General features: G+C 46.5%; 6 protein-coding genes across 6 annotated transcripts; 4 read left to right on the forward strand and 2 right to left on the reverse strand.

The window, feature by feature from the left end:
• Positions 1 to 1,067: 1,067 nt before the first annotated feature.
• Positions 1,068 to 1,682, forward strand: FSST1_009723 (uncharacterized protein; the record flags this gene model as incomplete). The annotated part of the gene is made up of 2 exons (XM_083226721.1): positions 1,068 to 1,422; positions 1,474 to 1,682. 2 exons carry the CDS (start codon positions 1,068 to 1,070, stop codon positions 1,680 to 1,682), a joined length of 564 nt encoding a protein of 187 aa, XP_083085684.1.
• Positions 1,683 to 2,239: 557 nt separating this feature from the next.
• On the reverse strand, positions 2,240 to 4,705 carry FSST1_009724 (heterokaryon incompatibility protein-domain-containing protein; the record flags this gene model as incomplete). The annotated part of the gene is made up of 1 exon (XM_083226722.1): positions 2,240 to 4,705. The coding sequence occupies one exon, from the start codon at positions 4,703 to 4,705 to the stop codon at positions 2,240 to 2,242; it is 2,466 nt and encodes an 821-aa protein (XP_083085685.1).
• Positions 4,706 to 6,246: 1,541 nt separating this feature from the next.
• Positions 6,247 to 7,671, forward strand: FSST1_009725 (Carboxylesterase; the record flags this gene model as incomplete). Its single annotated transcript, XM_083226723.1, has 1 exon — positions 6,247 to 7,671. The coding sequence occupies one exon, from the start codon at positions 6,247 to 6,249 to the stop codon at positions 7,669 to 7,671; it is 1,425 nt and encodes a 474-aa protein (XP_083085686.1).
• Positions 7,672 to 8,115: 444 nt separating this feature from the next.
• FSST1_009726 (uncharacterized protein) lies at positions 8,116 to 8,608 on the reverse strand (the record flags this gene model as incomplete). The annotated part of the gene is made up of 2 exons (XM_083226724.1): positions 8,116 to 8,398; positions 8,463 to 8,608. The coding sequence occupies 2 exons, from the start codon at positions 8,606 to 8,608 to the stop codon at positions 8,116 to 8,118; spliced, it is 429 nt and encodes a 142-aa protein (XP_083085687.1).
• A 357-nt stretch (positions 8,609 to 8,965) lies between these two features.
• Positions 8,966 to 10,351, forward strand: FSST1_009727 (Zn(II)2Cys6 transcription factor domain-containing protein; the record flags this gene model as incomplete). Its single annotated transcript, XM_083226725.1, has 1 exon — positions 8,966 to 10,351. One exon carries the CDS (start codon positions 8,966 to 8,968, stop codon positions 10,349 to 10,351), a length of 1,386 nt encoding a protein of 461 aa, XP_083085688.1.
• Positions 10,352 to 12,698: 2,347 nt separating this feature from the next.
• On the forward strand, positions 12,699 to 13,508 carry FSST1_009728 (uncharacterized protein; the record flags this gene model as incomplete). The annotated part of the gene is made up of 2 exons (XM_083226726.1): positions 12,699 to 12,939; positions 12,988 to 13,508. 2 exons carry the CDS (start codon positions 12,699 to 12,701, stop codon positions 13,506 to 13,508), a joined length of 762 nt encoding a protein of 253 aa, XP_083085689.1.
• Between the last annotated feature and the right edge of the window lie 2,202 nt (positions 13,509 to 15,710).

Raw genomic sequence — 15,710 nt, forward strand, 5'->3', positions numbered from 1 at the left:
CATCATCGCTCAATGACGATTCCTCTGTTGAATGGTACACTGTTCTGCACTTAGCTGCCGATTGGCCTGAAGGGCTGGAATACCTACTCTCGACCAAGGCACAACACCTCCTAGACAAGAGCACATCACCCAAACTCTATTCACCGCCAATAGTTATGGCCTGTGAAAGAGATAATGTTGAGTGTGTGAGTCTCTTTACGGAGAAGGGTTGTTGCGTTGATCTTTCCCATTCGACAGGCGAGGCATTCTGGAATATCGAAGAAGAATGCTTTGCAGCAATAGCTTCCAATCTTGCAATACGAAGACAACAATTGCTCAAAATGGCACAGGGAAAACTTGGAAGATTTCTCGAGGCCAATACAGTAGCGTTTGCCGACCTATCAGCCGCCAATATCTGCGACTCTCTCGACAATGCAAAAATTCCTATACATCAAAGTCTCCGCGTCGAAAGGGACTATAAATCAGTGTTCTCTTGCAATGGCATCCCTTTCAAGTATTTCCACATCCTTGGGGAGAACGGATTCCGACATCAAAATGTTTACGATAACCTTGGCCTTCTGCCGGCGATGACATATCGCTATCGTATGTTTTGCCCTCGAAATGTCTTCGAAATACACAAATTTTTGTACGAACATTCCTGGTTGCGCGATAATGGATTTCTCGATGGCACGCCCACAGACCCACGTGAACTAGGACTTAACCTTTCGTCCACTGCTTATCACTATATTGGAGCTATGTTTGGTTCGTTCTATGATGTCAACGAGTCACTGAAGCCCTGGAAACAATCCCTAGATGCCTGGTACTTGGTAGAAGCACTCTCAGGCGCTGAGGTTGAGGATGAATGTGATTGTTGGTGTAACATGATAAATCACGGATGCTCTACCATCAAGCTACTTCTCAAGTCCCATCTTGACGAACATCATCCCGGTATGCAAATGGACTTCGAAATACAGCGACAAGTCATCTTTCACCATACAATATTCAAGTCATCCTCCTCATCAAAGGCCCAGTATCTCAACGGTTTCGTAATCGATCTTTTGCGTCTTCTTACATTTGAGGCCCTTGACATGAGTCATACATGCTGTATATTCAAAGCTATTAGCGAGGATATCGTTCGAGATATGACTTCTACGGCGAGCGCCAAGCCTGCTGCAATATTTCGTCGCAGAGCTGGAGAGGTTCAACGAATTCGTGCCTGCGCCAATGAAATATCGAGCGCACGTCTTCTTGAAGACCTGATGAGAGAATTCAGGTCAGAGTTGATCAAACAGCCTCGGTGCCCTGCGGGATTCGAACATTTTATTCAAGGCTATTGGCGGCAGCGTATATCTCAGGTCTATGACCCTAACCCGCGCGTTATGAGGGAGATGGAGCAGCACCAGGTTTTCAGAGGGTTCAAAGCCTCATCTGTGGTAGAGAAATGTAAGTACCTCATGAGACGTTGTCAAGATATGGAAGATAACAAGTAACCAGATGTATTGCCGAAGAGGCTATCGCGTCTCCTGGGCGAAGACTTCCAACTGACTAGGCTTATCGATTCAAATGACGACCGCACATCATCTTTTAAGGAGGAATCGTTGTCTGAGACGGAGCCATTCTGCAAGTATTGTGACAAAATCACTACTGGCCGTGATTTCAATGGTAGCGATGGTGATGATAGTATTGGTGAAGAGTCGGTTTGAGGGAATTTGTACTGGTTATGTCTGACTGGGTATGGACGAAATTATAGTATGGACTCATTAGAACATTTGGAAGCTTCATGGGTTTTTCAGCACGGTCACCACCATGCATAAGTGACTCTTCACTTACAGAGTACCATTTTGTATGGTAATCTTTATTGTAGCTCCCAGGCTTCAACTAGCGGTGCTCTCCTTTGTCAGCATTTAATTAATTCTTGGTATTACTGTCAGGGGTCTAGCAGTTGTGGCTTGTCCATAGACTATCATTTGCTGCTGTTGGTTGTTGTATCCGAGCCTGATCTCCACACTACCTTGACAAAACCTGACGACACCTTTTAACCTTTTCCACTCCCTTTCTGGTTAGAGATACTCTATGATACCACTATTACTGTACAGGACATAAAGCTTGGTCCAGCGTGTTGGGAGGATGAACTAGATAAATTCTCTACCGATCACATAACCTCTTTAGCAGATGGCTCATCTGTAAAGTAGCTAGGTATCAATCCTCTTCCAATGGGGAAATAGTAATAAATAGGAAAGCATAGTAAATAAATATCTAATTACTTGATTTGAAAAGTACAAAAGTCATGCTTCTGTTCTTCAAGGCATTCCCCAAACATCATTCCATGAACATAAGCCTCCCCTATAAACATAAACTGATTCTCACCAATTGGTCGAAGGATGTATGGCGTTCGACCACCCGCCAGAAGAACCACACAATCCTTCGGCTGAGCTACCTTTGATGAAACCCCCAAATACCCTCCTTCTGTTCTTAGTAAACACCGCTCTGTAAGATAGTTCATCATGCTAGATCTGAAGACCTGCTCGGAAGTTTCTGAGATCTTTTCGACCCCTAACTCGGTTTTATCTTGAAGACCTTCGTTGCTGGTCATGACATCCGAGGCTGATGGAAGCAAATTGGCTGTGTCTCCTTTCCGTAACTCGTCCAAGACCTTGCATAGCGATAAATGATCATCACTAGAGCTCCGACGCTTATGTTCGACAACGCATTGAAGTAAAATAGTTTTAAATCGAGCCTTGGACACTTCTGTATCCTCATTGTCTTGTTTATCTTCCACGATGGTTCGCCATAGTGCTTCGACGCGGCTTTCTCCAGTCGGGTAGACAGCAGATAGCCGTGACACAATTGCCAACCATTTTTCTATCGCATTGTCATACACTAGGCGCTCGTAAAATGTATTCAATGGCGGTTCTTCTAACTCAGCAACCGAGTCGACTACCAAGCCATCGAGCTTGAGTATTCCTTGTAAAGATGGATGGAAAATAGCCTGTCGATCCTGAGAAGCATTGTATCTCTTGTCGTAAATTCTCCAGGAGACCAACTGCAAATTAAACATCGGAACCCACGACGGCAAGTCCAAAGGACGGCTATGTTGAGGCTTGTTCAACGAAATTGTAGTCGATTGAAATTTGAAAGAGGAAGGTGGCTGAACAAAAGACAGTGACTCAAGCGGTTCCAAATCGTCTATCTCGGAGTCCCAATTCGGAACTCTATTATCTCCCTCCGCTTGGATAAGGACTCTAGCCATATCAGTGAAGACCTCCGTGGTTGACTTGGAATAATCCGCTGAGATTCCTTTCCATGGCTGCGAGATACCTAGCAATGCAAATATCCTATCCCGCGGGTCGGACACACCAAAATTCCAGGAGAGGATAATTATCGCAGGAAGGCTCAGCTTTTGTATAGGTAGCTGTTCAAGTTGAAACCGTCTCCTCCTTTTTGCCTCTTCGCAATCGGGTCTAGTTCGAATCCTGATATCAAAAAGGGAAAGGATCTCTGTGCCTGGTACCGCTCTGCCAAATTTTACAGGTGGTCCACCACAGCTCAGGATCATGCCAGTTATGAGGTCGCCGAACCGGGCAAAAATGAGTTCAAACAGTTTAATCCAGCTGAATTGAAACGGTCCGCACATCATATTGATCTGTTTGGCAAGAGACACTTCTTGAATCACCCATGTTCGTGAAAACCACGCACGAGTGAACAGACTTCTGATGGATAGAAACTCCCTAACAGACAGGACAACACCATCAGGCTTCTCATCCAAATCTGGCTTCTCTCCTCTGCGATAGGCGTTCAAGCGTCTGATAGAGTATATGTACTCTGCAGGGCCAGGCATCTCAGACAATAAGAAATTGCAAGCCGATTGAGTGTTATCATCCACCTCTCCTAGCCACGCCAGAACACCGTGTGCAGATCCGTAGATTTGTGACATCATTGTAACTTGGCTGTTACGCTCAGCAATGTCGTCTTGATTGATACAAATTGCATCGATCCAGAGAGGTTGTCCTGTAAGAGCCGTAGGTTTTTTCAGATTTGATCTGTCTATGTCCTTCTCATCCCAAGTGCGCAGCATCTGGGCGGTTTCCTGCCATTGACGCCGCTTCCGTTGCAAGCAACAGCCCAATGGATCACGCCCGGTCGAATCTCGAATATTTTGGTTAGCTCCTCTGAGAAGAAGAATCTTGACGATTTCTGAATAACCATTCTCCGCTGCATAGTGTAACGCCGTCTCGCCGAACTTATCCTGAAAGTGGTAGTTGGCACCCGAATCGAGGCATTCCGTGACCTGGTGTAAGTTGCCATCCTCGGCAGCTTGTATAAGCTTCGTCTTGTTGAACGGATAACAGCGGTCATCAATATTATTGGGTTCGGCCATGCCCTCCTGAATTCTATATAGGGCTTCGTAAAGGTTCTTTCGAACATAAAACAATCGACCATTGACAGCTATGGTGTACATATGCCGGATAGAATATTGATCTGACGTCTCGGTTTGAAGCAAACCGAACTCGGCCTCTTTCGGGTTGCCCCAAGTGTAAGATAGTGCCTGGTACGGAGGGCGACGGTCAAGTTCTGATGTCTCAAGTACAAATTCCATCAATGGGACGCCGTTGATAGAACGTTGCTCAGCATCTTGAAGTCGCTTTATTGGCCAGAGGAGGCGGATGGAGGTTGGTGATGTAAGCGCATCGTATTCGAAGCTTTTATGTTCAAAAGGAATGTCCATTATGATATCTTGTACCAATGATTACTTGTATAAACGATATTGTATGCGCGATGGCTGTATTAGTACTGCGTGATTTTTCTGTGATGCCTTATGAAGAAGTCTGCCTTGCGGCAAGCTGCTTCAGTAGCTGTTGAAGACACGGCCCAAGGCAGCCCCACCTACTTGTCTTGGCCAATAGAAGTTGCAGGTCTATCTATTTTTAAATATCTTATTACGTGGGATTCAGTGTAGGGTGGCTGAGCCTGCAGCAAAAACAAAACAAAGTACACGATAAACTAACCCTTGTCTATTGGAAATGTAGTTATTGGTGGCAGCCAAGTTACTGCTCTAGCTGAAGGAGCATATACTACGTATCCCCCTCTGAAAAAAGACGCCTGGGACATAAGTAATGCGAAGTCCATGATGTACTGAGGATAATAAAAGCCAATCACTTTGCTATATATTAGCTAGTACTTTTACACTAATTCAACCTCTGCTATTAATTCTAAATCTACTATCTACTTGATATCGCTCGGAGGTAATAGATGCCTCTGACAAAATAATATTTTATAATTAAATAAATAGTATTAAAATATGTTAAGGGATTTCTATCCTGCTTACTTGTCTGTCGGCTCGCTTATCGCATATTTTTCGGTAGCGTGCTCTAGCTGTATACAGTTAGCACAAGATCTTTCAGTATAAAACAGAAGAGAGAATGTTCTGAATCAAGCTAGCGGGCTTAAAACCCGCTACCTAATCTCATGAGGAAATACGGTAGTTATATTTTCAAAATTTATACACTCGGAGAGTGAAGTTCGATAATAACGTGTTCTAACCCAAGGTTCAGGAGGAGGACGGTGAGCTCTGTCCACCCTACGTTCTCTATTCTATGCTTGGCACGGTGCTTTCCATCAACGAAAAGGACCCGATAACAGAGACATGGATCATGGCTGTCGCCCACAATGCTTGTTCTTGTATGCCTTGTGAATCTGACCCATGATGCTAAAGACAAATAACGTAGCTCCTGATTATTAATGATGTCTCTGCCCATCTCTGCCCAAATACTTGTGTCGATGTAACCGCGCACGGCTGCTCTAGTGCGTCCTTGTGTTGGCAATTTCGCCATTGTACTCCTCAAGGCTCATAAGACAGAGGGAAGCCGTCAAATGCTCTTGGTGCCTGCACATGTGGATTTCGAGGGTACTTAAGATAGTGCTAATGATAGCGGGTAACCGTGCTGAATGAAAGTCGTTTCAAGGTTGTTATGTGAACGCGGGTGCAAATGGAGCCGCTAGTCAGTGCGCCCTTTCAGTGACCTATGACACGGGAGTGTTTTCAAGTGGCTATCCCAATGCGGTAATAATGTCATCCGTTCATCTCGGCATCTATATACAGCGGCATAACTAAGCGTTGCTGGCAAGGTATATATAGGTACCGTGAGGAGTCAACTAACCTCCAATCGCATCTCACACTTCTATTGATTACTTGTCTATATTAAGCACTATATCTTAGTTTCTCATAGATTCTTAACCTACCATCGCCCATTCAAGGACTTTGTCAATATGAACACTACAGGCATTTGCTCGATTCGCTCATGGTTAGGCATCCCCTACGCCAAGGCACAACGCTTCCGTCGGTCCGTCTTGCTCCCTTTTAACCCGGATCTGCCATATAATCAGAAGGGGCCAGCGCCAGTGCAAGCCGGCAATACCGACTGGCTCGAGGCTGACAATGGACTGAGCGAGGATTGTCTGAATCTCAACGTCTGGGCCCCCGAAGACGCACGAAACGCCAAACTTCCCGTGATCGTTTACATCTTCGGTGGCGGGTTCGAGATGGGTGCCAACACGTCAATGACCTCCAACGCCTCGGGTCTGGCTGCAACTGGCCGTGCTGTCGGTGTGTCTCTGAACTACCGTCTCGGACCGCTCGGCTGGTTATCGCTGTCTCAGTACGGCGGCGCCTTGGCCGAAGCGACCAACCTCGGCCTACAAGACATCATAAGCGCGCTGCGATGGATACAGGAGAATATCGCTCGCTTTGGCGGGGACCCGCAACAAGTCACTGTCGCCGGCCACAGCGCTGGAGCGTACTCAACCATGGGGCTCATCGCAGCCCCGGCTGCTGATGGTCTATACCGGCGTCTTGCCGCCTTCTCCGGTGGTGCATCCCGCATCGTTCCAGCATGGTGGGCTGAAGAGCTGGCGATTAGGGTCCTCACCGAACTGGGCATTGCCGACGACCCCGAACAGCTGCTGACTGTAGATTCAACACTGCTCGCCGAGACGCTCATCAAGGTCAGTCCGCGCGACATTGGCGACAGACACGGCGTCGACAACACGACCATCGGTATCGTAAACGATCACTCCCAGCCCGGGGCAGTTCTCACTGACACGCCGCTGCGTGTGCTCGCTTCAGGTCGTCATCAAGATGTCGACATTCTTCTCAGCACTACAACGAACGAGGCCGACTGGTGGGTCATCAATGCGACTGAAAAGTTCGACCCTGGCAGCATCGAAAACTTGGTCGATGAGCTTGTTACCAGGTCGCGCATACCCCGAAGCCGTGCCAGGAAAATCGTTGCAACCTACGACGTCAACGGACGCACTCCAGTCGAGGTCCGCGGGGCTCTTTTCACTGATTACTTTTTCACGCTTCCAGCTGCACGCGCAGCACTAGCGCATTCGGCCGAGGGTGGCAATGTCCATCTACTCAGCATTGGCCCCGTCCAAGATGCACCAGCTGTACACGGCACGGAGATGTACGGCATTGTAGGGCAACAACGCCCTAAACGCAGTGAGGAGCAAGCCAGGCGGGACACCTTTGTCCGCGACGCACTTCTGGACTTCGCAGAAGGCAACCATGACCGACTTTGGAAACCTGTGGCTGGAGAACCTACCACGCAAGGCATCGGTAACCCCCCGTACGACCCGACCATCCATGCGGCCGAAGTTCTCCGAACCTTTGAAGGCATTGAACGGACATAACCTCCAGGAAGGGGCAAGCTAGACGCGATGTAGAAAACTGGTGATGACCGTCGTGCGATTAGCGTCTATAACATACTGATAGTATGTGGCTACAATACTTCATTATTAGGCTCCCTGTGATTGCATGTATACTTGTGACTGTCGAGACATTGTAGCCTGGCTCTGTGTGCCACCTTCAAAAGTCTGCTGTATTCACCCAGTTGTCGAAGAAAGCGTTTACATTTCGGACGACATCGGCTGATAAGCATCCGAAGTCATCTATTATCAAAGACCCAGAAGAGCTCTGCGTCGATCGTACCATCATTGTTTAACACCGATGGTCATCTTCAGAACTTGTATAATCACTCGTACACAAACATGTATGGCTCATGCCCTTTTATTTGTATGTAGTATAGAGGCTTAAGGAGTGACCCCGCTAGAACTTGACTGTTTGTATATTACATCCTACTCAGATGCCTTCAACACCTCGGTCAAGTCAACCAGCTTTCTCTGTCCATCAATAACCTTGACACTCGCGATCAGCAACGTAGATGACTTGGTACCAACGCCAGTCTCTTTGTTGGTGTCGGTGAAATGCATGTATTGCGCGACACACCCAGCGCCAGATCCGTCAGGTGCCTCCCAGATTTGTATGTCCTTGGTGCTCTGAATGCTCGTGGTATTATCGACACGAAATTTCAGAATGGCTTCCATGAAGGATTGACGCGTGAATTGGTCATGGTTGATTCTTAGTAGCACAATTAGTCCAGCTCCGTTTTACCTCAGATGAAACGGTTCCACATGTGACTTACCTCGCAATAAAGTCCTGTGTAACTTGATCCTTGAAAGCATTTGTCGACACTTGGTCATCTGGCTGAACAAAGATGTTGTTGTAAAGTTCCTCAACCCATTTACCCAGGACAGAAGAGGCACGAGTGGGTTCGAAAGTGTTGGTCATGGTGACTAAAAATGAGATGTAAATGAATCTTGGAAAGTGATGAAGATTTCTTAAGATGATTTAGGAAAGTTGTACTTGGAGAGCTCGCGAGCACATATTTATACCCATTGCCCAAGTCTTCGGCTTCAATATTGGCGATTGAGTCGGGAATGGATCCACATCAAGGTTTAGTCTAGCGTGCGGAACTCCGCATCTTAGTTAGCTAAGGCCCCACATCAACATCAGGCCGGAGCTGCCGAGTTCAACGTCGACCGACTTCTTTTTCAAATACCACGTATCTTCGCACCATGACTCCCTCTTTCTAGCCGTAATCAGTCAATATCTCGGCAAATCGTCACAATCTCGTCTCGCGGAAACATGATATCATCAAGACGAAAGTCCTGCGCCGCTTGTGCCCGGGGTAAAAGGCGGTGCGACCTCGGGTTCCCGGAGTGTGGGCGCTGTCTTGCAAGGCGAGTCACCTGTGTGTATGCTTGGATATCACCCCAAGAAGCCCAAGAGGTGGTAGAAGCCAGCCCAAGTCTCTGGATGACGCAAGAGAGTTCACATGACTATCCTGATCAAGGCGGCAATACCGAAACCTCTCAGTCGAGTCACAACTTGCCCGGACCAGGAGAATGCTATGCCAATAATAATGCCATATTTTGCCCAGCTCCCTTGAATCTCTCTCCCGACTTAGTACCCTTAATAGACGAGATTGCTGGCCGAGGGACAACCATATCATTCCTTACCCCAGATCCCCAACTCCAAATCCTCGACAAGTCATATCCAAATGCGGGCTCACATATACATGGGTCCCAACCTCCACATAACATTGGTATTTCACCAGCACATTTCCAAGGAACAAGCAGTAGCTCCATATATACAGATAAGATCTTTCAGGCACGTGCAGAGTATGCTGCTAGCCGCCTAGACCTTCAGGTTAGGACTTTTGCAGAAACGGGACAAACATGCTTTATACATCACTCTCATGTCGACGGCTCTGCTATATTGAGAGACGCTTTCGCTGCTTGCTCCCTAACCATGACACGCAACTCGAGGAATGAGTCGCTTATTCGGTCAGAGATTGCTAGGCGGGCAAAACTGCTTATAGAGGCTACAGAGACAGCCATCTCCCTGACGCCGCCCAGTTCTCATTCAGCCATGAATCTTGACCTCTTACCAGCTGTACAGTCCATGCTTATTTACCAGTGTATGCGGCTATTCTCAACTGGCGACATTGTACAGCAGACACAGGCGGAGCTAGACGCTACGTCGCTTGCCAGATGGGTCGATATCTTGCAAGAACAGAATCACTGGCGGTGGGACAACCTTTCCAGCGGTACACAACTGGATCTTTCCGTATGGAAAGACTGGGTCCAAGCAGAAAGCATTCGACGTACTATTATCTTTGCAGAGCTGTTGGACGGCATCTACACCTTTCTCAGATTCGGATGGTACCAACCCAGTGCGAGGATGGCCAAGCTGGGCTTTACAGGGCAAATTGTTATATGGGAAGCAAGGTCGCCAGCAGAGTGGCACCAAGCGAAAGGGCAAAAGCCGTGGGTCGAGTTATCTATCTCGACTTTCCATGACGGCATCAAGGCGGCATTTCCTGACGACCTTGATGAATTGGGAATCATCATCTTGGCAAGTTATGATGGCGTTGACGTGTTAAAAGAGTGGGCGGGTGATGATAAAAGACTGCTTGAGAAATGGGGGTTACGCTCCTGGAATAATACAGCTATATATAGAGATTATTAATTTCTATACAATTAAAAAAAAGATACAAGCTTAATAAGATTTATTATATTATTGACTAGGGCTATTGGTAATTACTACTGTTTTTACCCTCTCTATTATAAATCTTTTTTTTATTAAGACTATTATCTTCCCTTTCTTTAACCTCGTCCTCGTCACTCTCTAACCCTAACTTCTTCATATCGGTAATCATACTAAATAAAGCCTATTGGAAAATTTGGGTTGATCCTGCTCGATTTCGACCTTATCGATATTCCCTCCGTGGGGAGGATAATTCAATATGGCAAGTGGGAATCCGGGATCTCAGTATAAGAGCGTCTCTGTTTCATCGTGCAATGGATGGTAGTGCCGATAAGTGCTAGTGCGCCTACAACCCCAACGACTATTATACCCGAAAGCTCACCGGTCGAAAGACTCGAAAGACCATGCTTCGAGTTACTTGAACTTGAAGCCGTTGAGGTCTGGGCGCCTGTAGTCGCGTGCGTTTCGGACGCGGTAGTGGACGAAGCGGTCGAGGTTGTTGTGAAAGTAGTTGTTGTGAAGGAAGAAGTCGCTGTTGAGAAAGAGGTCGTACTTATTATAGATGTAGTTGAAGTAACAGTAGTGGAAGTAGTCAATGAGGAGTCCCCATTTGCCGCAACGCGAAACTCTTTTTTGCTGACGGTTATCGGAGTTCCCGAATTGCGGCATGCAGTAGCCATAGTATTGTAAGTTTTATCAACATCATCTGGTGATTTAACTCCGATACAGTTGGCAGAGCCAATTATAAAGGCTTGATCATCTTCATCATGACCACAAAGGCAGTTGTTCAACTCTGTAACGTCATCTCCACTGCAATCAGCCGATCTTGCTGCTTGGCGGAGGCAAGGTTGGGCGCCTTTGGGATAGAAGTCAAAGTTGATTTCCAGAGCTATAACATGGCTAACAAGAAGGAATAAAAGAGTCTTCTGAAGAATCATTATGCTGTGACGTGCGTGTATAGTGGGATTGTGGGCGGAAATGATCGAGGCCTTGATTTGGCTTTGTGAATAATGGGGAATGTAATATGTGTGATGACGAAGATGTAAACAACGATGTGTCCCAAACCCAGCTTTATCAACTCACCTGAACGCTTCGTCCAGCAAGCCCCAAGGACTCCATTGAGGCGAAATAAAGGTGTATAAAAAAAGACTACAACACACGTGAGACATACCAATCAAGTTCAATGTATAGAATTTGATGTATTGTAGCCCTACGTTAAAGTGATTTTCTTTCTCTATGCACGACAGACTCGGGGCTCAGCCCAGGACACTAGAGTAACTCTTAGCCGTATGAAGGTATAGAATGAATGCTTCGCCTTATCGCAAGGCTAAAAACCGGAAAGCGTGATTAACTGGTAAGCCTTTTGAAAGTCAGGTGGGTAATTGCTTGATGAAATTCTGGAGCACCTATCCTAACTATGGAGACTTAGTTAAGCTAGATTTTCGTCTAGTCTTGATATCACACGTGCCGAATTGCCGGTAGTGCTTATGCTTATACTTAGACTAGTCCGTGCAGGTAATCTCTGATAAGTCTCCGACTCCATCACTGTTTTGCACGAATTACTCCTATTGGCATTGGCATCACTAGAATGATGGCTGAGCTAGATTACTCGACTCCGAACTTCTCAGGCAAGGATTTTCTCATCATAGAGCCATTGGTCTTCTCGATACCCTGCTCTTATGTCCAAGTTGCGGCCGTGGCTTTCTGAGTCTTCAGTACTTGTGCTGTGATATATTGTCACGGTATCTTGAATCTCCTACACTATGGTGTCGTAAACCTTTAACACTTTGCGTGCCTGACACCTGCAGTCTTAGCTTCTTAGTACGGTAGCCAGATACTTGGTGTTGGGGGCCACCGCAGTCTTAAGTCTCTTTTCGCCCTCGGATCCATCTTCATCTAACTAGAAAACATCAGCAAGGAGTAATACAAGGCAGTAACGTTAAAATTCTGCCTCGATAATTCGAATTATCGTAACTGGACCTATCAAACAACAAAATAGCATCCGAAACTAAAGTCGTGGCCTCCACTTAGATCAACTCCGGACTCAGAGTAGAATTACTCAGCACTAGAAATTGAAAAGGGGTAGAGCAAATCTCGTATCCAGATCTTGATTAGCCTCGAGCATTGCCACAGATGGCAAGGCTTATAGAGCGGTAATGGCAAGGGCATTAACACTCAGACCCTCTCGATGTTAGGTCACAACACGATGATCTACGCGTATCCACTTGACATTGAAAGCCGAGTGAGGATAATATCCTCTCCATCGTCGCTCTAGTTTCTCTCTCTTTCTTTCTTTGCACTCTAAACAATAATCCTTCAATTCACAAAAATGTATGCGCTTTTAGCAGTCATGGCGATCGCCATGACACCAGCGTTTGTCCTTGGTGATAACAAGTTTACCGAACCAGGTCCCGCGGGGAAATCTGGCGACTACCAGAAGAATCCCGTCTACGATATAGGAGATCAAGTAAACTTGGAATGGGAGGCAGACTTCAAGAATATGGATGTATACATCCTGCAGAACTACCCATTGGGCTCAGATGGTTCACAGCAACTACTCAAGATCGAAGGTAGGCTACCTTTATTAACATACGCAGCATCCGCTAATACAAAAATAGATGCCACGAACTATACGAGCACGATATGGACTGTTGACACCAATGGGTTCAACACCGATGTGGCTAAAGGCGAAGACCTCGTCTTCTACCTGGCGCTTTACCAGAATCAAGTTGACAACGTTAGAGCTTACTCGCATTACTTCAATGTGAGTCTGGATAGCTCAGAAACCACGACAGCTACCGCGACCGCATCCGAAACTTTATCTACCATGACTTCTGCGACAGAGTCGAGCGCATCAGCCGAAACGTCCACAACTTCGAGTTCAGCTGGCCTCTCAACCGGGGCCATTGCTGGTATCGCAGTGGGTGCTACAATCGGTGGTCTCGCGCTTCTTGCAGGTCTTGGATTCTTGATCTTCAGGAAGAGGCAGAAGAAGCAGTCTCCTCTAGGTACACCCGAGGCTTCGCAAACAGCACCTCCATACTCGCCGCCGCAAGGGCATGACGTGAAGTACGAACCAGTCGGTCCTGCTGAGGTCTCTGCGGAAGAGACACGTCACGAGCTCCACGGGCAAGATTAGAGTAGTAACGTTCCAGGGCTATATGAGGCTCCGTAAGCCGGCACTCAGACATGGCGTGGTAATGGAAGTTCCGAATTTGGGATAATCTAAAGGGACCAGACTCTGAGTGTAGAGATAGATTTCGATTCAGAAATGGATACATGGATGGATTATAGCATACGGCGCCTTGAAGATTAGTTCTATGATATGTCTAATGAGCGGGTAAAAAGGATGCAGACTTTCTGAGTTTGATGTTTGGTCCTTGTTACCACGTGATAAAGCTTTATGACCTATTTGAGACTATACCATGCATCTGAGAAAAGAAAGACAGAGAACCCACAATGCCCTTCATTTGACAGCTGTTATGTATACGTTATGGGAGCTATTTGAGTTATGTGAGCAGGACGTTGCTTCGTCTCCATAGAAAGCGACGTCGCATAACAAGCTCGAAAGGAGCCACACAATGTTTCCAGTATCTAGATCATCGTTTGTTTTCATGCATGACGGGTAAGCACTGCAAGTAGTGTCTGAATTATTTAACACAAATGACGGATGGCTGGGTTTTCCTAACTTCTATGCAATCTGCAGTACTGCTCAGTAGGCAGTAGGCAATATTCAACTAATGAGATAAGAGGAGGTACTTTGGAAAAGACGAACATTAGCGCTAACTCTACGGATACTAGGTAGATAGTTAGTGTGCTAGGATCGACTTGGATTGGACATGTTATACGACGCGCTTGTAGTTGGCTCGTTTAAAAAGCCCGATACTGTGGCGGATGATCTACAAAGCCTAAGACTAAATGAGTAATACTCTCTTATATACCTAGATTGGGTAACTTTTCCGAGACCCCATAAGAAAGGCCAAGCTTACTATCAAATATTCCGAAGAGGTGAGAAAATAGGGCTAGACGGCATAACTTTTCTATGGTTACTAGCTTAAAGTAGTGGCCAGTGGAATGTGAGTTTTTCGGATATGCATGCCGAGAAAGTCGTACCGTTAGGGAAGAAATGTAAGCTGAATTTTATAAAAAGAGCCCGTAGGGATTTCAACTTCCACCTAGAAACCAATACGTAGAGCCTGATCTAAGTTCCCTTGGCAGCCCTCGCCTCCGAGAACCCCACAATGGACCAGCCAAAAATCGTATTGCGCCTGTAATATTTGTCATTCCTGGTTTCTACGAAGGCCCTACAGTTTTTAAGCCTTTGGTAGAAGCTCTACTCGACCGAGGTTTTGATACATTGCACGTCACATCGATCACCAGTACAGGCACAACACCACCCGATGACCCTAATATAACCGATGATATAAACATTATCTCCAAGGATCTTGCTGAGATAGTAGAACAAGCCGGCGAAGGATGTGTTTTAGTTATTTCCCACTCGGCAGGCGGTTTTCTGGGAGGTGCTGCCCTAAAAGGGTTAACCTGCCAAGCTAGACAAGCTGATGGCAAGATTGGGGGAGTCAACAAGATGATTTCATCGCCGCTGGGGCGCAGCCAGAAGTTTCTGAGCAAGCAATTTCACCGTTCTTCGATATTCATGTGCGAATCCATCGCCTGCCTAAGAGATCCATAATTAATCACATGCGCAGGAATCAAACGGCACCCAATCCTGCAAGGACCCTATGAACTTACTGTTTCACAACATGCCTGAAGACGAGGCCCTCAAATGGCTGGAAGGTATTCAACACCAGCCCTTGGTTGGATGGGGAACGACACTCACATTCTGTGGCTGGAGGGAGGTACCCAGCGTTTATCTGATCTGTGAGGGGGACCGACTGATACCCGTCTCCTTCCAAGAGCAAATGACAGATATTACGGACAGCGAGTTTGTGAGACTCCCAGGTGCTGGGCATATGGCGCAATTGATTCAAACTAGAGAGTTGGCGGACATCATCGCTGCCCACGGACGGTAACTGAGTAGCGTTCCCAATCACTGAATATACATGGCTTTTGCTGCTTGAGGTCTATGGGGTTAACTGGGAAGTGACATTTCAACACTATTCTCTTGCAAAATAAAAGCTGCGCTGGTTATTTAAATGGCCAGTGGCTCTCTTTGTAAAATAAATAGGTTATAGGGCCTGAAAAGGGTCAAGAAAAAGTCCGACGCTGTTTTCGTAGATGCATCGAAGCATACAGGCCTCTTGACATGTGACCATTTCTTTTCAGGTCACAAGACGAGACATGGAAGTAAAGGCTCGGTAATTAAAGGCTATTGATGTGG

The sequence above is a fragment of the Fusarium sambucinum genome, chromosome II, assembly GCF_050947815.1.
Source record: "Fusarium sambucinum isolate potato_lamoka chromosome II, whole genome shotgun sequence".
NCBI lineage: Eukaryota > Fungi > Ascomycota > Sordariomycetes > Hypocreales > Nectriaceae > Fusarium > Fusarium sambucinum.